At 38.9% G+C, this 27024-nt stretch overlaps 1 protein-coding gene across 1 annotated transcript; it reads left to right on the forward strand.

The window, feature by feature from the left end:
- The first annotated feature begins 1323 nt into the window (after nucleotides 1–1323).
- On the forward strand, nucleotides 1324–27024 carry prim2 (DNA primase subunit 2). The gene is made up of 14 exons (XM_069144074.1): nucleotides 1324–1384; nucleotides 2172–2321; nucleotides 2436–2548; nucleotides 3753–3847; nucleotides 3958–4075; nucleotides 4966–5061; nucleotides 6686–6823; nucleotides 10180–10247; nucleotides 12018–12090; nucleotides 12350–12535; nucleotides 21069–21195; nucleotides 21408–21490; nucleotides 24329–24397; nucleotides 26447–27024. Exons 2-14 carry the CDS (start codon nucleotides 2177–2179, stop codon nucleotides 26675–26677), a joined length of 1542 nt encoding a protein of 513 aa, XP_069000175.1. The 5' UTR covers nucleotides 1324–1384; nucleotides 2172–2176; the 3' UTR covers nucleotides 26678–27024.

Here is a 27024-nt window from a genome sequence, read left to right on the forward strand (position 1 = left end):
CGTGACTCTCGGGATCGTTTGGGGTTCTGAAGTCACGACGGTCAATGCTGAAGTCCTTGTCGGATCATTTTGTTTATAATATATAAATATATATATATTTATATATTTATTTATTTTATTTTTTTTGTAATTATGTTTGATACAATTTACGGACTGTTCAGACCACATTATTGTATATAATATATATATAGATATATACTGTACTGTATATACTGTGCATTTTATATTTAATATTTAATATTTTTACTGCTATTTTATTGCTTTCTATTATTCTATTATTATCTTATTGCTTCTGTATGCTGCTGTAGCGAAAAAAAAAAATTCCCCTCGGGGATTAATAAAGTAACTACCTAACCTAACCTAACCTAACATTAACAAGGGTACAAATATTACATTTTGGAGCTAGACTTGGAAATTCAAAACTCAATTACGTCCATTGGCCACCTTACACCAGCACAGTCTACTTTTACAATGCCTATCGTGTTACGTTGTTATTTAGATTGACATAGAGGTGTTTAAAAATGATATGTTTTCATATAGTTAGTGATAGTGTTGTACAAAAAAAAAATAAAAAAAATGCCATTAGTCTTTCTTGTGTGTGTAAGGGAAGGACACCAAATTAGAAACATCTCTCATAATGAAATAAAAAATAGTATAATATTTTATATATAAATGTATTAAGCATAGTGTTACATTAACATAAACGTAGAAACATTGAAATAAAATACAAGCAATTTAAACGTATATTTAAATTACAGTACTTATATAAATGTACTTTCCACTACAGCCTATATTTGACAGCTGAGTTGTTTGAATGAACATTTCTGAAAATGTTTTGCCAGACATGAAGAAGATAATGATGCGTTTTACAAAGTTTCAATGAACTTTGATTGTTAATTACAGAAAGGATCCCTTCATATAAACACAGTAACGAGCTCCAAAAAAATAAATAACGCGTTTATGCTTAAAACTAAGTTCAACGAAGAACTCTGGGTGCGTTTGTTATGTAGTACAGAGGCTCCCGTTGATACCCGCCCCACCCAGGTGGACAGTGAAAAAAAAAAAACAGTCATACAAAGAAAACACTACATAAAACGTGACTTATTTTAAACCTTAACTTCTCCATCAACACGTCTGTTTGTTATTTCCGTACGAAAAAAAAAAAACCCCAAGTCTTTTCTTGTATTTCACACGGGCGACATCACACACGGGCGAGACAGGCGGGCCGTTTAGAACAACGAAACGAGCATCCACACATACTACGACAAGCGTTTTTCTCTTCCGGCGTTGGGCACGTCGTCGTCGTCATTTCCCCGGGTTAGTTGAACAGCCCACTTTGTTTGGCGGGATTGATCTTTGAGGACGCTTCTCCATCGTCTCATCGGTAATGTGGCGGCGATATTCGTGTTTAATTGTGGACGAAGACTCGTTTTGTTCTTCAGCTTCGGTCGTCTTCGTAGACACCATGTCGTTAACTTAAAGCGAAACGGTCTCTGTTAACGCGCTAAAGTCAGTCTCCTTCGGACGCACGGCTGGTTTTTATAAGGATTAAAAAAAAAAAAAAAAAAAAGGAAAGGTGCTGCTCCATCAGGTCACTTCAGTTCTCGTTCAGGACGAGCGAAGGCACATTTCTAGCTGTCAAAACCACACTTTGAAAATGAAAATGCTTTCTGCAAGCACGTTTTCTGTCGTCTTTCTGCTGTATTCTGTAACAGTGAGACCACTAAAAGTTATTGGAGGTCAACACTATTACTGACTGCAATCGCTATTGTTTTATTAGCAGCTTCCGTTAAATTACTCAGGGTGACACTTCTGCACAGTTTTAATGGCTAAAAGTTGCGAACAGAAGCATCCCCTTTTTGGTCAGATTGAATGTCTTTAGTGGGTAACTAATTCATGTTTTTAGGTTCAAAACAAAACAACGTTTCAGTATTTCCAGTAAACTGTTTTATTTCCCAAATGATAGCTGAAACAATTATAAGAAACAAAATATAGTACATTGAAGAAAGCTGTGCAACTTATTTCCAAGAATTTGTACTGAAGTTTACGTTGGTCTTTACCTCTCTGTGTGTCTGTGTGTGTGTGTGTGAGATTTGTAGTCACTTTAAATATGGAAGGTGTTGGACTTATCTGGTGGTACATTAAACATCCTTTGTTTCCCCTACCATCAGGCACCATGCAGTTTCCTAGCAGAGTAAGGAAGGGCGTTACAACCCCTCAGATGGAGCTCTACGGACAGCCGCTGCAGTTCTACGGGCAGCCTCCTCTTGAGAACATCTCTCTCTCTGAATTCGAGACATTTGCTGTGGAGAGAGTGAAATGTAAGACTCTGGTCTTGTGCTACTCAAGTCAAATATAAATTATGTAGTTCACTGGAAGCTTTGTTTTCTCTACTGATGTGTCTTACAATTTTCTTCCTTTTGTTGCCCCTGCAGTGCTGAAGACCGTTGAGAATTTGGGAGTAAGCTATGTGAAACTGTCCGATGATTACAAGAAGAAACTGGAGTCAGAGCTTAGAAACCTGGACTTTCCTTACAGACCAGATGGGGTGAGTATGTTTAGTGTTACATATTTAAAAAAATATTTTTAAATTTAGCCAGGTGTACCTTTATAAGTTGGTAATGAATATGGCTCAGCTTGCGACCAGCACTACGTATATAGCTTGAACTGAAACATTGACTTTTATGGATTAAAAGTTTATTTTTTACAATTTAAGAAGTTTTGTGTCGTAGCTGGAGTGGAGGATCAAAGAAACAACAGGTGGCAAAGGGCACTTAAAAAACAAAAAAAACATGCAGCCTAATTTGGGCATAAAGTCGCTGTATTTAATTTGAAATGTGCACTGATTAAAATGCATGCAGTTAATCACTAAGTTGTGCCAACGGGAGTAAAGAAAGAGCATACTATTGCTATTCCAAAGAAACGTGTGCAATTGCGTATAAAATGCTTTCTGTATATGCAAGAGAAAGCAGGAGACCATTCTAAATATTTACGCTATTATTTGGCTCTTAAAAGGCTTCTTTTATGTATAATGCATAATGTTTACAGATAAATACAAAATGTCTTCAGTGCAGGTGCAGGGTTGCCTGTTCTCTGCCTAAGCTCATAACAGAGTTGCGTATAAATGTAGTATGAACAACAGCGCTCTTCATGCGAGTCTGCTGTGTTTGGTATACAGATCGAAATTAAATGAATGAAAATACAATCATGGCTTAATGTAGCATCAGGATACGGGCCAAAACGTCTTTGGACATTTTCCCCCTGTGGCCCCCTTCATTTCCTGTGCTGTTGGTGACCCATCAGACTCTGTGTCATGCAATGCTGATTAAGTGGTTTAGGCACAATGAGTGAGATGGTTCGGGGAAGAATATCGGAGCCATTTAAGGCTGGTAATGCCACACGGGAATTGTCACATGACTCTCAAATAACAGCACGTCTCCTGCACAAGAAGGCAAAATGCCGAATTTAACTGCACAACAGCCGCTCGTAGAGGCAAACAAGGTCAGCAACACCACTAATGTGCCACAAGCAGAAAAACTGGGTGCAAGACTGAATATTAGTAGCTGAAATTAAAAGATGGTACACGGGTAATGTAAAAAAAACAAATTGTGATACATTCTTTTCTTCTGTGCAGAACTCGCTTTAGAAATCTGACGTTCTGGTTTTACCGCACAAAATTATATTTAACATGACACCAAGTAATGGAAATGAATGTGTCATTAAAAATCCTCTACGTTCTTCAACCCATCAAGAATGAAAGAAAACTTCAGGGTAAACTAACCGAATACGAGAAACGGAGGAAGGACCATATATCCCACTTCATTCTCAGACTCGCCTACTGCCAAACGTAAGTCTGTAGTTTTCATTGTATAGTATTAAAAAAAAAATGCTGTTAAAATGTGAGTAATTCAAATGTAACTCTTACTGCAAATGTTTATTTTCATTGGTATCTTAAAGGGAAGATCTGAGGCGCTGGTTTATACAACAGGAAGTTGATCTTTTCCGCTTCCGTTTCAACAACCTGGGTCGAGAAAAGCTTGATATTCTTCACAGGAATAATCTGAACTACGACAGGGTAAGTTTGTGGACGCCTGTCCTTTACTTTTATGTTGCGTTTTCTGAAATGAACAAAACACAAGATGTAGAAAGCAGAGTTTGGGTTTTAGATCAACAACAATAACCATCCCAATAACAAATACTGTCGCGTACTTGCTTTGTCTGGCTTTGTAGGGGTTTGTAGTAACTGGAATAATTCACAAATATGTTTCACAAAGAAGCAGCTGACACAGACACTCGTGTATTAGTGGATATTAGGAAAAGAAAAAGTCTAAATTGAAACTCGCAACTCAACTAAATGTATTTCAGTGAATATATTTTGTGGATAATGTTCTCAGTTCAAGCAGTAGGTGCATCATGGGAGACCACGAGTCTGTAAGCTGTCTCCGTTTGCACTCTAGTGGTTATTCAGTTGTATTTTCACTAGATGGAGCTGTTTGATCGCTGTAACAGGAACAGTGAATGTTAAGGATTCCTTTGAATGCTAATCATAAAAAGTTGCCTTCTGTCTTTGTTTTTAATTCAAAGATTTAACTGCGAACAAATAATATTTTAGAATAATGAACATAAATGCAATTTTTTTTTAAGATTCTCAGTAATTCTAATCGCATGTAAAAAAATAATGGCTTTTTTAGTTTGTGTTTTACTTAAAGGTGTGTCTTTCAATCCACCTGTGGAAAGCACTGCAGTAGGTTTTAATGAAATAATGAATACATAGTTGCATTAAAAAACAAAACAAAAAAAAACTGGAAAACTCCTCGAGTTCATCAACACTGCTGGTGTCAAGCAAGGACGAAGACTGCACATGATGTGGTAAATGATGTTTGGTTGCCATGAGCCTCAACTTTCAATGTATTAACACTGACAGAGTTCACAGCTCCTCACTAAAATTCATCAATAACTTTTCAGATTGCTGTCGAGGAGAAGAAAGCGATGCTGGATGAACTTGTCAAATCCAGTTACGCTGTCAGCGGAATCACTGTGGAGGACCAGGACTTCTACAAAGTGAGTTGCTCATCTCTTTCCACTGGAACCAATAAGACTGTTAAGTTCTTATGTGCCCACAATACTCCCCCCCCCCAATTCCTTATTTATTTACACTATATTCCTGAAAATTGCACATATTGAATGTAAGTTGTAAAAGCAAGGCATCTAGACTTTGTACCATTAGTTTAATGTTTGGCTAAATTAATGGAATATCCCTTTAAAGTCATTACAAACTAATGTATAGCAGGTTTGATAATTGCTTGATCTCTCTGTCTACATGATTTGTCTCCCATGAAGTGTATTTGAAGTATCATCCACCATCACTGCAAGGAACAATTTAAGCTTCCACAATAACTTGGAGTATAAAACGCATTGGGTAGAATTTACATAAAATTGACATCCTTTTTTACAAGAAAAAGGGATGTAAATCCAGTATCCTCTGCCTTTTGTCCACTGTTAGACATGGGCTAATTACCTCTCAAGCTTTCTCATTAGTGTCACCCGTATTGTGTAATCCTAACCTCCCTGAGAGAACCAGTCAAGGAGGGCAGCAAACTGTGAACTCTTTTTTAAAAATAGAAGATTTATTACAGTGAAGTTAAACTCTGATTTGTCTGCTCAGTTCTGTTTTATTTCTTTAACTCCTCTACCTCAGGGACCAATATCTTGTCAGATAGAGACAGACCATCGTATTCAATGAAATAAACGAGCAAATAGTCCTCCCTGAGGCAATTTAAATCAATTTGCGGGGGGATTCGTGCTCCTCAAAATGTAGAATTACTAATCTGCTTCTGTGTATCTGTCCTTACTGTTAAAGAAATGCATAGCCATTTTATTGTTTTATCACACTGAGAGGAATTAAGTCATTCAGTCAGTGGAGAGCTTACAAATATAATTGCGTGATTGAGTGACCAGCATCTCACCCTTTAACAGGTAAATGGATTTAAACATACTGTTCAGAACTTCTGTCTCCCCCTTCTGCCACTGAGCGTAATTATAAAAACCCTGTCGACAAGTGCTTACATCATCTACTGTTGCAGCTGTTTTGAGCATTACAACATCCACAAAATGACTCGTTTCACCATCACAATTTGATCCATTCTGTCTGATAAGTTTAGAAAAGCCGCATAATTGAATTATTTTACCCCTATTCAAGCTAGCATGGGGCTGGTTCGGCCAGTGAAAGTCTATGGTGCACGTGCTCTGCCCACAGGGCGCGGCCAATTCAAATTCATCAACCCAATGCTTGGTGGCAATAGGATTAACCAGCTTTGTGGGAACTCATCTGGCAAAGGCATGAATGTAATAGAGGTTCATTTCTAATTAAAAGTCCAGCATAGTAGCTTTTAAATCTAGTCATTCACAAAATTCTAATGAAATGGCTGAATGTCATTGCCTGCTAATACAATTTTAAACTTGTTGCTGACAGTCTTATTCTTTGAAAGAATTATATTTTTTACTGAACATCAGTAGAATAAGTGTAAATCCTCGGGTTTTAAGCTGCCAAAATTACAAAGGGAACAAGCTTTGGCCTCCATATCCTGATACTCACCATGCTGGCCTATCTTTTCAATGCATGCATTATTTAGATTTCCTCAAACAAGTTTTTATTTTTTATTTAAATAAATTTATTTTCCCAAAGGTTCCGTTTCAAGATGCCCTGGATCTCGTGCGAACAAGGAGAGTGTACCTCAAAGCCGGCTACGTGTACATACCCCACCAGGATATCGTCACCATTGCTCTCAATGATTTCCGCACGAAGCTATCTAAAGCTCTTGCAGTAAGTGTTGGCAACTCTTCACCAATTTTGAAAGAATGAATAATGGAGTTTTGGTAATGTTATAGAAAGACTATGAGTATTGACAAATATATGACGATTTCGGACTTCGTCTAAAATAATTCAGTATACATATAGCACAAATGTACTTTTGTTTATAGTATGAGCAGGAATTTAAATTAACGATGAAAACATATCAAAATCTGTCGTAAATCAAGACACCAACAACTCTGTCCAAGAAAAAGAACTGCAGATTTTTTTATCAACACCTTTCTGGTTCGCTCAAGCAAACTTTCACTTTATGTTATATAGTACAAGTGTTTCTCCTATGGCCATTTCCTGTACATGTGCTTTATTTAAATACATTTTGTGTGTACAGAAAGCCTGGGTCCATTGGGCAAATTAAAAAATTGCAGCTATTGCCTTCAGTGTCCTGAGGGAAACAGTTGAAATGCAAGGTTCAAATAAGGGGAATAAGTATGCACACTTGACATAAAATGTCTGCAGGGAAAATGTGGGAGAAAGACTAGGCTTGTGCACAGTGAATTCCCTGAGGGACATGAAACACAATGTTGTGGGAACCGGGGGCAAATTATTTATAATATATGTGAGGAGACAACCAAAGTTGTGTTCTATCATTGTGAGGGGTCCAGGTTGGGGAACAGGCACAAGCGTGATCAACCCCCAAAGGCAGTAGCACTGTATGGTTTATAATTAAACTTGTAATATTAATTAAGCGCAAAACATCTACAATAATAATGATTTACTGAGACTTAAAGAGAGAGAGGGAATAATAGAATATGCAAATATAAAAACTTGGCCAATTATTACTGTTCTGATTGAACTCTCAACCTTTCTAAACTGATTTTATGTGAATTCTGTACCTGAAGTAATCCTTGTTTACATTGCGATATATTTTTTGATCAGGACAAGAACATATTAAACATTTATAGAAAAGATTAGTGTTTAGCAAAGAAAAAGTAGGAGGAAATACAACGTATCCAGAAATGTTTAAAGTTTATAACCATTATATTCATATAGAATACAGAACAAAAATATAGAAACTAAAATGTCACATATTTCAAATAACCAACACTGGTTGCAGAAACACAGAAGAGCAGCGTTTCTCCTGAATATATTCAGCTGAATGATAAACGCCATTACAGAAATGTCCTAATTGTATGTAATTATCCTGACTGTTCTGAAGTATGATTACTGCAGAGCATAGCGCTTACTTCATCTGTAAGCATATTTTTTTCTCTTTTCTACTTGCTAATGTCTGAGAAAAACTATAAAATAATCTTTTTTTTTTTTTTTTAACCGTTTTTATGATATTCCAAAAGTAGGTGTAAATAATTAAATTTTAGTCAGATAATTAGTCAAATCATTTCGCCAAATTTTTCTGGGGGAGACAAATTATTAAATCAAATAAACCCTGCAGAATGACTCTTCTCGCTATCAGATTTTGATCCATTCAGTCTGATAACCACATGATTAAATTATTTTTTATCCCCATTCAAATTGGCATAGGACTAAAGTGGAAGCCGGTGGACGTCTCTGGTATTCATACTCTGCCCGTATAGATCACGGCCTATTTGTCTTCATCCAGCCAGCGTGGGAATGTCTCACAAGATACCAGATAACTCCTTATACTGTCAAATACAAAGAGATTTACCCGGAGGAGTCCGGCTTTATCAGCACTGTCTGAACTCATTTGGCTTGAATGTAATGGAGGTTAATTTATATGGAAAAGTCCTGCACTTATTTGAATTGCATTTTCACCTGCAACATGATATCAGTACCTGCAAAATATGTGTCAGCATTTAACCTGCTTCACATTGAGCATGTATGAATGCGATATATAAAAGTGTTTCAAAAGAGTGTTTTGCAATAAAGCAGAGGGACGCTCAAGATTCATACTGTTTATGCACTATTGTAGCATATTGTTTACACACAACTAAAAGACACTCAGTCAAAAGAGAGAGCAGATGCTGCTGTTTGAGTCTTTAATTTCATTGCTTTGTGCACAGAAACATTATTTGGCTGTTTAAACAAAGGTCCGTTTTTGTTCAGTAGTAGTTTGATGTCCAGCCCATTGTAGTCACTTTCAATCAGGGTGTTCTCCGGTAACACTTGTGTTCATGACAAAGACTGGGCTCCATTCCACTGAAGCTCACTTCTGGCAAATTGAATTGTGTGTTTACCAGAATTATTGAACTGGGATTTCTGAGAGTAGTTTTAGATGCAGTTTACCAATCTCGGAATGCATGCAGAGTAACTTGAGCACTAAGCAGTCACCTGCTGTTCTGATTATATTCTCTCCATGTCTCAGAATTACGTTTACTGTGTGCAATTAAGGTGATGAATCAATACACCGGCTGTAGAATCCATTTAAGTGTTCGGTCGTGATTAGGTGTAGTTTTGTGGAGGTGTGGTACAGAGAGTCATTGCATCTGTACTAATGTTGTCAGAGCTGGCAAGATGTACTTGATTTGCTTTAATCTGGACACATGTTGTCCATCATGAGACAGTCAAGGCCAGCTTTTCCAAACTAGAACAATAAAACAGAACACAAAAGAACAACTTGGTGCGGTTCCGCCATTCTCCTGCTTCCAGGTAATTATCCGGACCACTAACTGTTGGAATGGAATAATTTTCTGAAACTACTTTTCTTGCAACTGTGCCACTGTGTTACTATAATGGTTATTCTTCTTCACCGGGGACAGCAAACATCACAGAAAATGTGTCATTAAAGAGGTATGAAATTGAAAGCGGCTTCTCCATGTGACTCCAGTTATTGGGTTACTGTTCATTAGAACAAACAGAACACAGTGTCTCAAGCTGTTTCTGGTGTATGTGGAAGGCAGACCTTGAAGAGGTTGAGAATATATGCAATTAGAGTTGTTTTTTTGTTTTTTTTAAAGCAATTACAATAAATATACATTTTCTATAAAAGCATTGTTGGGATTTCTCTTCTTCTCTTCAGTTAACAGTGCCAATAGAGACAGACAGGAAATGTGGGGAAAGAGAGCAGGGAAATGACATGCATTAAAGAGTACAACATGTTGTAACTAATCACCTGACAGTTGTTTTATATGCTGCCTGCATTTTACGGGGGCATCACAATGTGTGATATGTAAATCATTTGTTCAACCTGATGTCAGAAGATCTTTCTAGCTGAGGTTACATGCAGATGCCTTAACGTTATCCCTTTCACAGTGTCACTGCTAAGTCCATGTATTTTAATTATTGCTCTCTGTAGTACTTTATTCTTGCATTTAACCTGCAATTTTGGGCTGCTCTAATCCTCTGACCCAGACTATTTGCCATTACTCATGTGATGCCCATCTCTTGTGCAGTTGACAGCCCGCTCTCTACCTGCAGTGCATTCTGATGAACGTCTCCAGCCACTCCTCAACCACCTCAGGTACGTAGCAGGATTTATACCTTTGTTGTCATTTTGCCAGGACTCTGGTGACATAGAAGTTTAGCAGAGTTGATCTTGAAGAGCATTAGCGGCTTGCTGCTGGTTCGAGTCAACCCAGTTTGTCACTGTAGACAAGCCCAGATGTTGGACAGACTTTTTGTGTCTCGTGGTGGGGTGATCATCTCTCATTGTTGTGAGTGTTATTACATCTTAAAGTAATTAGTTACTTGAATATGTGCATTGCTTCTTGAAGTATTTCTTTCACTGTGGAGAGAAAGATGTTGGTGGGTAGTTTATCGGTGAAGGTACCAGTTGTTTTGTAGAAGTTGGTATAATAGACTGCTTCGAAGATACACTTTCATGGACAAGGTGATGGAATAAACACTCACAATTTTAATAACTGATTAGTACCTGAAGTCATTTTTTGTAATGTCAAAAATACTTTTTCTGTTTTCCTCTTGAGGAACATTTACTTTTTTTTTTTTTTTTTTTTTTTTTTTTTATCATGTTATAGAAAACTGAATATCTTTTGGTCGCTCACACAAACAAGATGTCGTCTTGTGCTACGAGGACTTGATGTGTTTTTCTAATCCTTTCAATTTTGATAAACGATCTATTAAAGAAATCCTTCAAATAATTGTGATTTTTGGATCTGTTCCAGATTCAATATGGTTGAAACACATGGGAATAAAAGGTGTTGCTTATTTTAATTATGTGTCGGAAGGTTGGGGGATTTGCCAAAATTGCAAATGACACCTGTCACTTGCAGCTTAATGTTTCATCAAACCCTAACACTGTTAATTGCTCTCACTAAAACTGTACTGAGTATCTTATAGCCGGGCTTATCTCCGCTGTGCTGCGCCAGCAAGGGAGAAGGGTTTGGCTGCACCTGTATATCATTCTTGTTCAAGGGAGAAAAATGCTTTGGCTTGTTTGTATGTCTTCAAACTAATTACAACCGTTTCGGGCGGCGCTAACAGCAGGATGACTAATATCCCATAAAAAGATCAAAAAGAAGCAAGCAAGAACCAATGGCTGTCTTATTACATGACCCAAGTCTGCGTCGAACCTCATCATTTTGAGCGTGTAGGTAACCAGTTGGAGGGGTTATTGTTGTTTCCCGGTGCGAGGGGGGATCCTGAAAAATGGTAAGGCACAGATAGCGGAGGAGGAAGAACAGGTGTCCTGAAATACTCAACCAATGGCACATTTATTCCAACATTCTTCATCTGGTGAGTCAGACTAGCACGTCCTATAAAAAGCCTTCTACTCTTTCACCGGTGAACCAATTTTAAACGGCACCAAGAAATACTTGCTTTAAAACTTTGCTTCGTAGCAGTAAACCTCAGAGGACAGTGAGAGTGTTTAGTCCGCTTTAGATAAAAGTAAAAACATGAACATAGAGGTGGAAGAAATGATGACGCTTGATTTGTTGTTGGGGATTTGTAGTCAGGTTGTCGAGATTAGTGGGCAGGGTCACTAATCTTATCGTAGGTGGAAATTGGGGAACACAATGTTATGTAAAGCCCCACCACTTGGGGCTCAGTGGGTTGTCAAAGTCATAAATCTACTGATATCAGCGTAGCAGTTTTTCGAAGATTTAAAGGTTGTTACAGGAGGTGTGTTACGATACTTAACATTTTTTATTGAAACATTTGATTCGTTTTCATGGCACCCCCGTTTACGTCTAAAATTGCATCGATACCAAAAAGCTCTTATTTATCACAGTCCTGATATTTGTTGTGTTTTGTTACCTTTTTCCTCCTTTAGCCATGCATATATGGGACAGGATTACAGCATCCAGAAGAATGTTGGGAAAATCTCCTTGGAACAAATTGATCCTGTAAGTTGCATCAGCCATCTTTTTTGAAATGTCAACTTCAAGGTGGCTTTTTGCCTGGAAGTGGGTCGTTGTAAAAGGGGAGGAATGAGATTTGTTTAATAACGTCTCGTGGACCAGATATGGGAACGAATAGAACATGTGTTTAGCGCCACTGAATAATTAGTGTTACAAGATGTTTAAACTGTGGTCCATAGACTCAAAATAGTTGTTTACAGGTAAATATAAAATCATTGTCTCACTTCGTCTTGCCTGCCGCTAGCTTTCAGGAAAGTCCTTCCCGCTGTGCATGAGGCAGCTCCACCAGGCCCTCCGAGAGAACCACCATCTCCGCCATGGTGGTCGGATGCAGTACGGTCTCTTCCTGAAAGGCATCGGCCTCTCTCTGGAGCAGGCACTGCAGTTCTGGAGGGCCGAGTTCATAAGAGGCAAAGTGGACGCGGACAAGGTAATGTTCACAGTATTTTAAAACATTTTTATTTAAGGTTTCATTTTCTTCTCGTAGGTTCATCCTTGAGTAAACACAGTTACTTATTGCGTCATTAACTTTGTACACTTAACCAAAGGTTATTTTCAAATATAAGGCTCTTTCATAACGGTCTTATCGATCTTTAGCTTTTACAAAATATGTAGTCTTGAACGTTTTTTCCCCGAGTGTAGTTTTGTCTGAATACCTCACTCGGGGTCCCCACAGGGATGTTCAACATTCAAATGCAGAGTCCTGCACGGCTCCAATTTTGCAAACCAACATTTGCCCACACTTGCAAATTCAGTACTGGAACTGACCCATTCAGTTATTTTTACTTGCACAACTTGCCAGTAGCCTTATACAAAACTAATGTCTAATAATAGTCTATGGTTTGAAATAGAAAAAACAAGAGCTGTGTAGCTTTCTCACTTTGACTCATTAAATGCTTTAATTAAACTAAACCAACTCACGATGTGGACCTACGGGGCCACCAGAGAATCGTACAAAGTAGGACAGTTAAAGATCTGGTTTGACGACTCTGATCTGGTTTGACATCACCGATAAACCAAACATGGTTAATTATGCATTTATGTTTCTACCCTATTTGTCACATTTGAGGAGGCTGTTGTTCTCCAATGAGCCTATGAAGTCTCATAAACTGAACTTAATTTGAAGATTGGTTGAAAGGCCTTTTGAAAAACAACAAGTATTATTGTATTATTATTACTTGTTGTTTTTCAAAAGGCCTTTCAACCAATCTATTATTTGACCAGATGTGATTTGAGGGGAGATAGGTTGTTTCATCTTCAGTCATTCAATTAGTTTGAATCACATTTCCTTATTTAGATGTTGTAAGTATTGAACATACGTTTTCAATAGTGATTTCTTCACAAAAAAAACATGCTTTTGTTCCTACCTGCTGCCCCCGAGCATTTAGTTCATTCTAACCTGTCAGGGCTGTGCCACGATTAATCGTTCACAATAACGCCCTTTTGATTTATAATATAATTAAAACAAACCTTTTATGTTGTGATAATAGCAATATTTTGATGTGTTGACATAATGAAGCCACGTTATGTGCTTAACTTGCGCTACTCAACAAGAAGTATTGCTGAACGTGTCTGCATTTTAAACAGAATCTGAATCTTACTGAGTTTCTGTTGTTCTTTACAAACTAAAGAACTGTGACATCATATTTGTTTAGGGTTTTACTGAATATTTGAAGGCAGTCTGTTACATTTATTCTGACATATAAAGGAATAACACATTGCAAATGTATTTTCCTCAAATGTATTTGATATTTTTAAGTGTTTTTTTTTTTTTAATATATATATATATCGTCAAGAATATTGCAGAAATACCCTGAAATATGATATTATTTCATGGCTGTATCGCACACCATTCTTACCCTCGTGACCATGAATTTGTATAATTTTGTTGGTTCCCCGGCATTAATCCAGACCCGGCACAAGTGTCTTGAATGGGTGGTGCTGTTTAATGGGTGATGAAGTGGCCCCATCAAAGTAGTATTGATTAAAAGAAAGTTCACTGGTGTCATTATGTGCATGCAATACTGTGATGAGGCTAATGAAGACTTAAGTCTTTATTAGTTCAGTTATTAATTCTCTCAATACGAGACAGAGACACAGTAAAGATATTAAAATTGTTCCGCGTGAGGAGAAGCACAACTCTTTACGTGAACAAGAGACTGTAGTGACAGAAGACTCCACATAATGGAACAGTTCAGATAGAACAAATTGAATTTCAAGCTGTGCAATTCAGTCAAAATGGATCATGCTGTTTAGTCTTGTTGTAATGCTTTTAATCTGAATTTATTAGAAACAAGCCCAGACTTGTTTTTAACAAAGATCGGCTCTGACATGATTGTGTTGTTTGCATTTCTTACATCAACAGCTACAACATTAGATTTGTTTCCTCAGTTAAGCTGCTTCTCAACTGCAGATATACACAGCGTGTCTGACATGGCTTGGTTTACGTAATGGATCAAAGGTCTGGGCTTGTTAATACTTTATTGAATATCAAGTAAATTACTGCCTGTTTAATGGGTAATTGGTTGTTGTATTGATTTTGCTTTTCCTGATATGACACTAAGGACTATTGGAACATCCCTGTATGCCTCACCTTGACTGGCCTCTCTTAGAGGAAAGATATGACAAAGTAGACTTCACTCAGAGTTTTGAGAATTTGTTGTTGTTGTAATGCTCCGCCCTCACTACAGCGACTCAGGAATTCCTTTTTGAGATATCGTTTTCTTTTCCAATATCCAAACTTGATTAAACTTGAAAAGGATTTAAAGTCTAAGTGACGTAATCTTATTTTGTGCCATGGTCTATCACGGTAAAAACGGTTCTCTCAATGGTTTACTTGATACAAATCAAATAGAATGAAACAAACTTTGTCTTAATAAGTTAAAACACAAATTGCACAATATTTAAAGCAGGTTCATAAACATAACCATGCCTTTTATTTAAGTTTCAGATATTTTGGTAAAACCATTGTACCTCATAAGACTATTTCCTGGTCGGCCTTAGCTCTCAGTACACAACAGTAGCTGATTAGTTAGCTGATGAGTGGACTAGTCGATAAACAGAAAATCAATCCGCCATATTATAATAATCGATTGATTGCTTGAGCCACACTATGAGCGAGAATGTTTTGAAATGTGAGAATTTGCTACCGTTCCTCATTTTACTGTACATTTTTGGACTGTTAGTTGGACAAAAAAAAGGGGGGGGGAAGACATTTGATAAGAAGACCCTGAGCTCCAGGATGGGCATTTCTCACAATTCTTCTGTTGTCGTTTTTTTTTCTTGGACTGAAAATGAATCGAGAAAATACTTGATAATAAAATAATTGTTTATTGCAAAACTGCTTGACAGTTGTATTTTATAAGTTAAAGAAATACTGTGCACCTCACCCACACTGGTCAACATCCATGTGCAGCTCCCATAGACAGTTGGCATATTGCATTTTGAGTGCTTATTAAAGGATACAATATTTACAAGGTGTAAGGTGATTGCCAAGAAATCATTGTGCCGAGTTGAATGCACACTGGATGCAGTCGTCCAGCACAGCAGTGTGTATGAATGAGCGTTGACCCCCCCCCCAGGTGCTGTTGTTTTTGAATAATGATTTGTAGAAGTTGATCACATGGCTGGCATCCCGGCCGGGTTACTCCTGGTAACCTGCTCAGTTTGCAGTCTGGGTCGTGTTTTGCATCAGACCGATGAAATGTCCAGGCATGTGGGAATATCTTGAGCCTCTGTTTCCTGCTGGGGCCTCAGTTTCAGCAGTAATGAGGCGATGCACGCTGTTTGACAAACAGATATGTTGTCATGGTGGCTCACATGTCTTTTCTGCTTTGTAGAAATAGGAAAAAAAAGTGGCCGACTATGCATTTTGTTTAGAGGCAGATGTGGCCTATAGTGATACAGTACTAAAGCATTTTAGAGTATAAAGCCATGGCCAAATCTTCAGGGACCTGGTTTGTATAGAAACAAATTCAGGAGTTTGGTAATGGTAACTTTTTCATATTAAGAATTTTAGCAAGTGTAATATCAAAAGATAATTGAACAGACACAAGACTTTTGTGAATTCAGACCTCAAATGCTAAAAAAAAAAAGCTAAACGTGTCTAAAATATTTCACAATTTTCAATCAAATGCAAGTCTAGTTTTGGCACTGTATAATATATAAAAAATATCAATAGTGTTCATTCGTCCTCATAAGAAATTGTGTTACTACTAGTTTAACTATGAATTGCAATGAGCACCTGTAATTCAAACAGGGTGAATTCTGCTATGGGGACCAAAACAGAGAACACCCATCACTAATCACACGTTACTAATCTGAGATTAAAAGTCAACAAAAATATCACCAGTAATTTGTGGAGCTCTTTGAAATAGTTTTTGCAGTGCTGTAAAAGATGTTAGAAGTTGGGGTGGTTACCTTTTGAGTTGTGGTTTTCCTCACTCTCAAGAGATTTAGTTTAGCAAAGAAGGTTTTTGTGTGCACACATTTAAAGAAAGTATTTTCACTTGAACCGCACAAAGATTTCCCCCGATATTTTGCGCTGTTACAAAAAGCACAATAGCTGACACCTGTTAAAGGATGTGTCCATCTTCCCTGCCTTCACTCCAACCGCAGGAGTCTTCGGGGCCCCATTTCAGAGGTGGCTCGGTTCACCATGTACAAGCTCCCGGAGAAAGTGTGATGGGCTCTTCACAAAGCCCAGCTCGTGTTCCCCAGCAGAGGCAGCAGGACGGTGCTGACCAGATCGCAGCTCTCGCAGTGATGTATGTGTCGTGTCAGGCTGCACAAAGCCTGCTCATTAGTATGCGACAGGCGCCGAGGAAAAAAAAAAGATGAGAGGCAGCGATGCCGAAAGGGAGGCCTGGAGGAAGAGCCACGTAATATTAGACTGGAGGGAGAGAGAGAAAATTGATGAAATCAACTTGATCTATCCATTTTTCGAGCCACAGAAGTTAGCCTATTCATTTAGAGGAGTGTCTTTTTGTGCCACATTTTTGTGTGTTGCGTTGCCTCGGGGTAGGACTGCTTTTGAACTGCTTGTTTTACAGATGTTAACTTCAGGTTAATTAATTCCCACTAACGGACACCATTTTTCACATTAGAGGTGGAACAATGGCAGAGTCATTAGATGACACTTTATATTAACTGCTCCTCGAGATTGCTTACACTATACACAATGTTATTTTTACCGCTGGTATTTTCAGTACACTTGAAAAGAGCCACGAGCTCTTTCATTGCCCCCCCTTCTCCCCCTCCCCCGCTTTAAAATAATACAATTTATTTTAGAGTTTTTTTCTTTCATCCTTTTTGGAAAGGTTATAAAGTAAAAGAGAGCAACTTGTTCTCGTGGTCAGGATGGAGAGATTCATTGTGTCGTCTGATCTACAAAATCAAAGTACGGTTTTGTGTCTTTTGTAGGGTAGCACGATCATATCAGCATGTCATCGGTATAATGAAGCTTTGTTGTCAATTCGAAATGAACATTTCTGCTGACATTACAGTTCCATATAATTGTGTTTTAAGTATGCTTAAATGCTCTACACTTGACCCTCTGCGGGGTTTTTTTTAAGTGTCTGATGTGGATAGAAAATCTCCTTCTTACAAATGCCTCTTTAACTGTGAGGAATCTTGGTTTTGTTTGAAAATTTTACATAAAAATACATCTTTTATAGAACCTAAGATGAAGTACTTTCTTTATTTTGCCCAGTGGATGTGTACATTTTCAAAAACGTAGTATTTTACGCCTGCATCTGCCATTGTGCCGTCACAATATGAATAGGTATTGTTACATGTTAACTCCACTACAGGACTGGCTTGATGTTTTCTGAAATTAGGTGCAAAAATATCTGCGCATGCATCTGTAATTGCAACCGGATAAAAGAGTGGGAAAAGATCAGCTCATTGGATATCGTCATATCACACATCCTACATCCCTTGTCTTTTGTCTTTATTAATGATCATCCCTGTTCTTTAATAAAAAGAACATGGGCTATAAAGGGTTGAAAGGAAAGAGTCTGAGAATATTGCACTTTAGTCCTCATGCTAAATATACAAGTTACCTGGTCGCATTTGCTTTGCCCACAATCCTTTATAATTCACGAGTTCTTTATTTGAAACAGTTGTCAGATGTTTAAAAGCAAAACAATAATAATGGCCCATATATCCTGGTAGTTGTGTCATCCATACAAATTCAGTAGTGTTTGAGTTATAAAAGGCCTTTTTTTTTTTTTTTTTTATACTTGGCCTGGCAGGAAAAGCATAGGTGTTACTAACATCAATAATAATGGCTTTGTTCTCTGTAAGCATCCAGGTCAGCCATGACACTGTGACAGTGAGCCAGCATGAACAACACCAGGATCCTGAAACTGAAGCAGCTAAATCAATTCTGCTGTTATTAATGTTATTATTTACACCTGTTTTTTTTTTTTTGAGGTAAAGCTAAAGTAAGTTAATCTTTCAGTTTATTCTGGAAAAAGGTCTTGAATGAAAACAGATGCTCTTTCTGGCAAAAATGTAAAAACAGATTTAGTAATTACGGAAGGAAGAAAAACCCAAATAATAAGAACGTTATATTTTTCTGAAAAAGTTCTTTGAGTGGGTGTGACCCTGCAGCTTTCAGAGCTTGCGGCAGGCTTTGCCGGATGTTTGCAGCTCTTATTTCTTTTCCCTTTGCTTTGTTGTTTAAACCCTACTTGTGTGTAAATGACCTTTTCAAAAAGCAATCACTGTCCTCCTTCTGCAACATCAAACTTCTTAACTTGCGTGCACTGTGCACCATTTTAAAGTCCCTCACCTTTTATTGTTTTTACGGTGTGAAAAGGCTTGTTGTGCAGAAGAAAGGGGGAAGCACTTTAAGGGTATTACACATAAGAAGGATTGGAGCTACAGGCACATCAGTCACTATGGACTGAGCCTAAGAAGCCCTGCCAACTTTACACGCGCATGCACCCTCGCACACATACGTAATCCCTTTGATTGTGTCCTATTTCTCTGCCTCCATTGCTGCAGGTTTTTGTGAATGTGTCCTACGGTGTGGGGGGATGGTACAGCGATGTAGCCAAGATGCGAACTAGAAGAGATTTGCCTCGGCTCCTTCAATGCATCTTTTGTGCACGTGTTTATTAATATCGCCGCTCTGATGTTGTGAATTCACCCAGTTTGGGGAGGGGGGGGGGGGGTCATCTGTATTCTGATATTTCCAGGATTATCTAAAGTGTAGGTTGAAGTGTAGGAGCACGGTTGGCGATTTAGAGGAAACGCACTGAATATCATTCAATTTAGAGGGATTGCATTCATGGGAAGAGTGAAAACCAAGCTCTGCTCCACTTCCTCCCCTTGGAGGTGGGCTATCTGAATATTGTCTTCAGAAAATTTGATATAGTACACATCATTATCACTTTTTAAGATTTAAAATTAGGGCTGTTTGTTGTTCATCCTGGTATTGAAAGGAGGGGCTGTTTTGTAATCTGTTGTCCATGTGAAGTCATATCTTGAACCATCTTGCTTCATATTATCTTATCTATTGGTCCTCGTATCTCTTTTTAGACCAGATCAGACCGGAGGATCTTTTTTTTTTTTAATGTCCAAATGATTGAATTTAATACATATAAATCACACTTTAGTGCCGGTAATGTTCCAAGGTTTTTGTTTTAATAAAGTGAGGGGACCTTAAATCAGGGAATGGCCCTTGGGGTCCTTAGAGGCTGTACAAAATTAATATTTGATTTATTGTTCTTAAAAAAAAAAAAAAGTTTTATGGGTTTTTAAATTGCCACTGCAGCTTGTCACATTAGCAAGTTCAAGGGTTTTTATTGCAACATTAATGTGTTATGATGGGTGCAGTCACTGATTGTGTTCTGCCACTGTCGAAGCACTCTGTATTTTACCATTTTATTTATTTTTTAGTGGCAGGGTCACTGCAATACAGTTTAATGACTGCACGCAATTACTGTACAATAAAAGGAGTTCACGCTGCCAAAATTGTGTGAAATGACCCCCATCAAAAAGTATGAAACGGCTTTTTGAAACTGGATTGAAGGTGATGTGAAGGTTTGTAGAAGTGTGGCACTTTAAAGTTTATGTATACAGTTCCCCTCGTGTCCTTGTTTGATGCTTTGCTTTTCAGAAGATCATATAAAGATTGTTCTAGTTGTTAAATCAGCGACTCGCATATTTTGACTGAATTTACACACTGTTGCAATATTTCAAGGACAAATTTGATAAGATTAAAGGTTTTTCTGACTGTAAATGCAGCCCGATGGTCAGTAATAACTTGGAGCTGCACTGTAAATCAAAAACAGGCCAGAGAAAATATATGCAAAACAGGATGTGGATGCGGAATGTGTTTTTGGATTCAGCTCTAAACAGTATAAACATTGTACACAAGCCTGTGCCTGCAAGTAATGGTGATTTTCATTAGCGATTAATCAGCCATTTCATTCTATTTTCTCGATGAATTTTTCATTCTATAAAATATCAGAAAATAGTAATAATTGGCCATCACAACATCCTAAAACCAAAGTTAATGTCTCTGACTTACCCAACATGTCCCAAAAACCTCAAATAACTCTTGTATAAGACAAAGAAAAAAAAACACTAAAGAAGTACAAAGATCCTTTACTGAAGTACAAGTACTCTACAGCTACTGGTACGTTGCGTTAGAATTTCCTACATTTCTAAAATTTGGACTTTTTACTTACTGCTCGTGTTGTGTCAAAACCCTCGGCAGGACAAAGGGCACAAGTACTGAGAAAGATGTCTGTATTACGGTATCCGTGATTCCGCCATCTCGAGTGTGGCAACACCTCTACAGCAGGCTCTCTCTAATAGCTCCATATTTCATAGAGGAAAACACCCTGTCAAAACTGACATGATGCATGACAATGTCTCTTTTCACCCCAACCTTGTCCCTCTTTACTCTCATCCTCACTAATGCCTTCTCTTCCTCTCACTCTCTGTAGTTTGACAAAGCATATGCCTACAGCATCCGCCACATGTTTGGCAAAGAAGGCAAGCGAACAGACTACACCCCTTACAGTTGCATGAAGGTGATTTTATCGAACCCGCCCAGCCAAGGCGACCATCATGGTGAGTGGACGGCTTTGGGAAGAAGCCATTTCCTGTTTGATAAACAACTCTGCTTGCGTTATCAGGAACTTGGCTCAGAAATGGGGACACAATTAGCTGTGTACATTTTCTTCAACACAATTTCTGCATATATTACCTCCCATCTGTATGCTATCTTAATTGTTTATTTATACATCTATTTATTTAAATTAATTGCCATCTCATGTTTGAAGGATGTCCGTTCCGTCACAGCGATCCGGAGCTGCTGAAGCAGAAACTTCAGGTCTACAAAGTGTCTCCCAGTGGAATCAATCAGGTGGGTGCCATCCTGTCCACTCTCGGTCTGTCAAACAGCCCTCTGGGCGCCATTATCTGCTTCTGACTGGAGACGTCTTGTGTGTTTCATTTTTCCTCGCAATCTCACGAAACTCTGCAAACAAAGATTTTTTTTTTCTTCTTTTTTTCTCACTCGGTTTATAAAATCCGTGTCAAATAAAAGATCCTGTTGAGCCTTCAAAATTTTACAGCTATGGTACAGATGGCAAAAGGAAGTTTCACCTGCAGCAGCTGGATAATTCTGAGATCTCAATACAGACAACATGGAGGGAATATATCATAAAGACATATTTCTCATTTTATAACAATAGAAAGCCTGTTGAAAATCGGTGAAGTCGCCCTTTTAAGCAGAATAAACATTCAGACAGAGACATTGTCCCGACAGCAGTTTTGTCATACAGCCTACCAGGACTACGGGTATGCAGCCATGCTGGTGTCTCTGTGCTGAGGCTAGCAAAGCTCACTACGGCAATACCGTAGACTGTAAATAAAGATGGGACGAAGGCGTCATCACTTCCTTACCATTGTATAAAAGTGAAGCTAATGTAATGTTGAAATGGGCGCTGCCATATTGCACTGGTGAAGTCATTTGTGATTGCAGCAGGGGACCGGGTTGATGTCGACACCGTATCAACGCCCGGCTCCTGGGGCCTCATTTATAACCGTTGCTACGCACAAAACGGGGGCGTGAAAGAGGCGCACGCCCCTCACCACGCCAACGTCGCCATTCATAAAAGCAAACTTGACGGGAATATGTCAAATGCAAACTCTGACCCACCCGCACGCATGTTCTGGAGATGGGGAACGTTGCGGACGCAGACGGTGGGGCGGCGAATTGAATAATTCATCTGTGCTCGTGACCTGTAATTATTCCATAAACAACTTTAAATTGTAAATGATAAAAGCGAATCTAAATCGCATGTTTAATTCCAGTCGTTATTTCTTGCGCGCTGTCTCGTCAACACGTTCCCCCCCCGGAGCGCAGAGCAGAGAGGGCTGGACTCGCTCTCCGGTCAGCGTAGAGCGCTGCAGCTGCTGCAATGCAGGTTGATATCAGGATGTGGCAGATTCCAGAAAGTCTGACGGTCTTTACCCCGATATAAAGCATGAATATGCACAGTCTTTTTCACCGCGTTAACGTGACACACTGATCATCATCCTCAGTAAAAAAATAAATAAATAAATCCAAGATAAAATCAAACAGCATCAGGTTAAAGAACTGCAGCACAGAGCGTCATTTTTAAGATACAAATTCTCACAAACAAACAACATGAGCTTCATGTCCTCCACCTCGTCCACAAACACCAAGAATTTTGTCTGAAAAATAACATTTCTGTGTTCCCCTCTCCGTTGTCCTGAGGATTCACCAAACTGACCCACATGACTCATTTGATGTGCATCAACCTTCATAAATATGCTTGGCGTTGATCGTTTCTGGTCGAATGTGGGAGTGTCGAAGGCGGTATACGAGGCCGATCTACTTGCGCATACTTCCAGGTGGATTATGATTTATAAAAGGAACATCGCGTGCAAGTGGACGTGCACACGGTTTTACACATCGGAATATTTTCCTGCTACTTTTATGATGGATCTTACTTTTATAAAGGAGGCCCCTGGTCACTACTGCAGATATTTTGGCTTCACTTTTAGGGAGATATCATAAAGTCCCGTCTTTATGGGCAATGCTAACATGCTGGTTTAGGACATATGGGACGTATGTTTACCACGCTCACCACCTTAGTCCAGCATGCTAACATTTCCTAATTTGCAGTAAACCCAAAGCAATTTTCGATTCAAATTTTTCTGACAAACTGAAGAATTAGATGTTTCTGAACGGGCTGAGAAAATTGAAGAGGACTTGTCGGGGAAACACTGAACGTGTTGTGGCACGTCACGAATCGCTCGGGTACAATTGCATTATTTGCTCGTGTGCCACTTTTATTTACCCTATCCAATCATCGTATTAATTGATATTTGCCCCTTTTCCAAGAGAGAACACATACATAAAACTGACAGCACATCCCCTTATTTTCCTTTTATTGTCGGTCTGTTGTGTGCAATTTCACAAGTGTTCCTAATATTCCACTAAGCAAACTAAAACTAATAAAAACTGCAATATCTGGCTAAAACGGTACAAACCTCATCACTGATCCAACGGCAACCCTGAGTGTTGAGCACGCTGCTGGCGGTATCGTGCCGGAGGCGGCCTTCAGGAATCCAGGGAATAATGAAGGAACCAAATGCAGTCGTTTCCTCAGAAGAGGCTCTTTTTTTCTTTTTTTTTTAGTGAGTGCTGAGGACCTTGAATTTATTTTTCAACAGGTCACCCACTTACAGTGTGCAGTCACACTGACACTACAGGAGTTTTACTGCAGGAATGTGGGAGGCCTTGTGTGACCCAGTCAAAACTCAGACTACAAACTGGCAGCTCACTAACTCCCTTTTCAACTTTACAGAGCTTCAAGGAGGGGGGAAAAAAAAATAGGAATTCCCAAAATTGCGATGTACCGGAAGACTTGAATGCGTAATCGTTGCCGGTGGTTATTTTACAAAGACTTGACTGGGGGCATGAATATTTAGATTAGCCCAAATAAGCATGTGATCTGTTTTGATTACATTTGCAAAGAATTTTCTGAAGGATATATTCACTGCTGTCATTCTGAATTATGAAGTATGTTTGTGTAGGTAATTGACCAGAGGCCAATTAAAACAATTTTGAATTCAGAGCTGCAACAACACAAATAAATGTGCCTGTCACTGAGGTTTTACCTTCTGTTTGTATCCTATATCGTTTTTCTTTTCTTTCTTTTTTTTGCAGATCCTGGAGCTGGTCGAAGGAATGCACTACCAGTTGGCGTGCCAGAAATACTTTGAGCTGACACACAATGTAAGTGCAAATTTGATTTGATGTGGGGGGAGTAACTGCGGCCACCTGTGTCAGAGGCAGGGTTTGGTCCCCACAGCTCATGCATGAAGGCTCAGGAGAGACCCAGAACTGTCATCACATCCATCATTAGCTGGCTGTCACAGCCACTTAATTTTTTATAGCTTTAATATAGCATTCTGAATTATTTTTCCCCCCGTGGATACTTATTTAATTTAATCGGTTATACTCGGAGGCTTGAGTCATCATCCCTTTCAGGCCTGAAACCAACAACGTATTTGCTTGTGACTGCTGATGCAGGTCATTCGGCTGGCAGACACACATGCGTGCAGACACACATGCGTGCGCACGCACACACAAAACGTTTGCCAGAGATAATCATTAGTTGAACACATGCTCTGGGGCCTCATTTATATTCGTTGCGTGCACACAAAACGTGGCCTAAAAGAGGCATTCGCCACTTCCCCCTCAAAAGTTGGGCTCTATAAAAGCAGACTTGTTCAGAGAATGTGCACACCTGGGTGGGAACTCGAAGCTACGAGCACAAATGTTGATGCTGTGAACTGAAGCCGGATTGTCAGTATGGATCTTTAGTCACCGTTTTGTAAATAAGGCCTCTGGTCTGTGAGTGTTTTCTTTCACATTTACACGGCTTGTTATATAGCGTTTAAGGTGGAGCGATTGTTTTGAATTGTCAGAAGTAAGTTGTAAGTCGAGTTAATGGTTGGTAGGAGAAAATCATTTGGCACAAACTGGCACGTGCACGGTAGATTTATGAGTTGACGTTGAGTTAATATCCTTCGTATTCACTTTATTAACACTGACTGTACATAAAGAAAATCATACCACGTGAATTCAGACGGTCAATCGGTTTATAAAATGTAAATGTTCATATCGTTCCACGGTGTAGAAGCAGGATAGTCTGGAAGGCTGTAGCGATCAATGGATTGAACTGACTAAGGATACGTTTTATTTGTAACAAATAATGTGCTCTTTATTCAGTCTCACTTTTGATAGTTAAGTATGTAAATGTAGAACAAATCCAGGCCCGGTATTTTGAACATACAGTGTAGTTCATTCTGATGTGACTGCGATCTCAGCTGGTAGCTGTACATCTGTTCCACCGTTGTAACCCAGGGCTATTGGGTTGCTGCTTGTTGAGTTTTTAATGACTAATTTGTGGGTCATTTGTTTGCTTACAGTCATTTACATGTACGTTCATTTACTCCACGCAAACGATCGATTAAATAACAAAGATTTAATCAGCAGTCAGCTGACATTGAATTCACATCTTTATGATGCTGCCAGCTGCTAAAAGCTCTGATTTCACACCAGTGTGCTGTGTGTAAGAGGGCAGACTCACTTTGGGAGGCCTGAAATCTCAGCAGGCGGAGAATGACTCGAGAAGGAATTGATCAATAACCATTTCAGCCCCCCCCTCCTCCCCTGTGGGTACACTGCAATACTATACAAGGAAGCAGTAAAATGCCTACATAATTGGCTTTTAAGTGCATCATGTTTCCAAAAAAAAAAAAAAAAAAAAAATTCTCGCTCCAGTGCTTCAACAAGTAGAAATAGACAAGGGAAGTGTCTCCTCACTAACAGATTGTAACAGTCATTTAAAGCATTTACTTTTTCAATAAGGCTTTCAAAACATCAATCACTCTTACATCATCGTTAAGAAATCATGCAGGAGGTTACAAAAAGCATCTGAACTTCATCTGTTCATTAATTCATAGGTGTTTACTCATCGTGAGTGATATAGACATTTTATTTCCTGAAAGGGCATTTTATCTTTTCACTGTGCTCTGATGGAAGAGTTAGCTGCTGCCTTGGCTCACTAATGTGGCCATGAAAGCCCTGCTACTCTCATTAATGTCACTGAATTAGAAACCTCTGAGTTATTTCAAACATCCCACATCGTCCCCAACGAAGGCGATTGAATAAATCGCCTTCACTGAAAACTAAGACCGTTGTTTTGATTTTTCTCTCCTGACCATCCCTCTCGTGTGTTTTCTCTTCTTTTCTTTTTTTTTTTTTCTAAATGAGCAGATTGAGGACACCACTTTCTCACTCAATCACCCCAACCAGTACTTTATAGAGAGCCAGAAAGTTCTGGGCGGAGGCAAGGACACGAAGCGAGAGACGGACGCAGCACAGAGGTCGCAGGAAGAATCCGCCGTCGGAGCATCCACTGCAGCTCCAGAGGCAGCAGCAAACGCCTCCCAACGTTCAGACGAAATGTCAGAGGAGCTGGACCCTTTCTTTCATAATGATGCCTGATTTCCTTTTCTTTCTTTTTTTTTTTTTTTTTGTATTTGTATGAAGGCTGAGGAGTTGGGTGATGCATATTTTAAAGTCACATGTTAAGTATTAAATTAGCAAATCGGTAATCTTTCATTGATTTAACTCCAACATGGCAGTCTTTGAGTTCATCTTTTCAAACCTCGACATCATGCCGAAGTTTAGTTTCCTACCTTATCTCATTCTTTGTGAATATTTCGGTGACGCAGCGTTTATTGCGTTAAAAGTTAGTGCGACTCGCTTGGTTTGCTTTTCTTTGTTTTCGCTCCGGTCTGAACTCGGATGGCTTTTTACCCAGTCGGAGCTCACAGTGTTTTGGCAGGGAG

Source organism: Embiotoca jacksoni, unplaced genomic scaffold (genome assembly GCF_022577435.1).
Source record: "Embiotoca jacksoni isolate LCO1_2020_lvr unplaced genomic scaffold, fEmbJac1.0.p SCAF_12, whole genome shotgun sequence".
Classification (NCBI taxonomy): Eukaryota; Metazoa; Chordata; class Actinopteri; family Embiotocidae; genus Embiotoca; species Embiotoca jacksoni.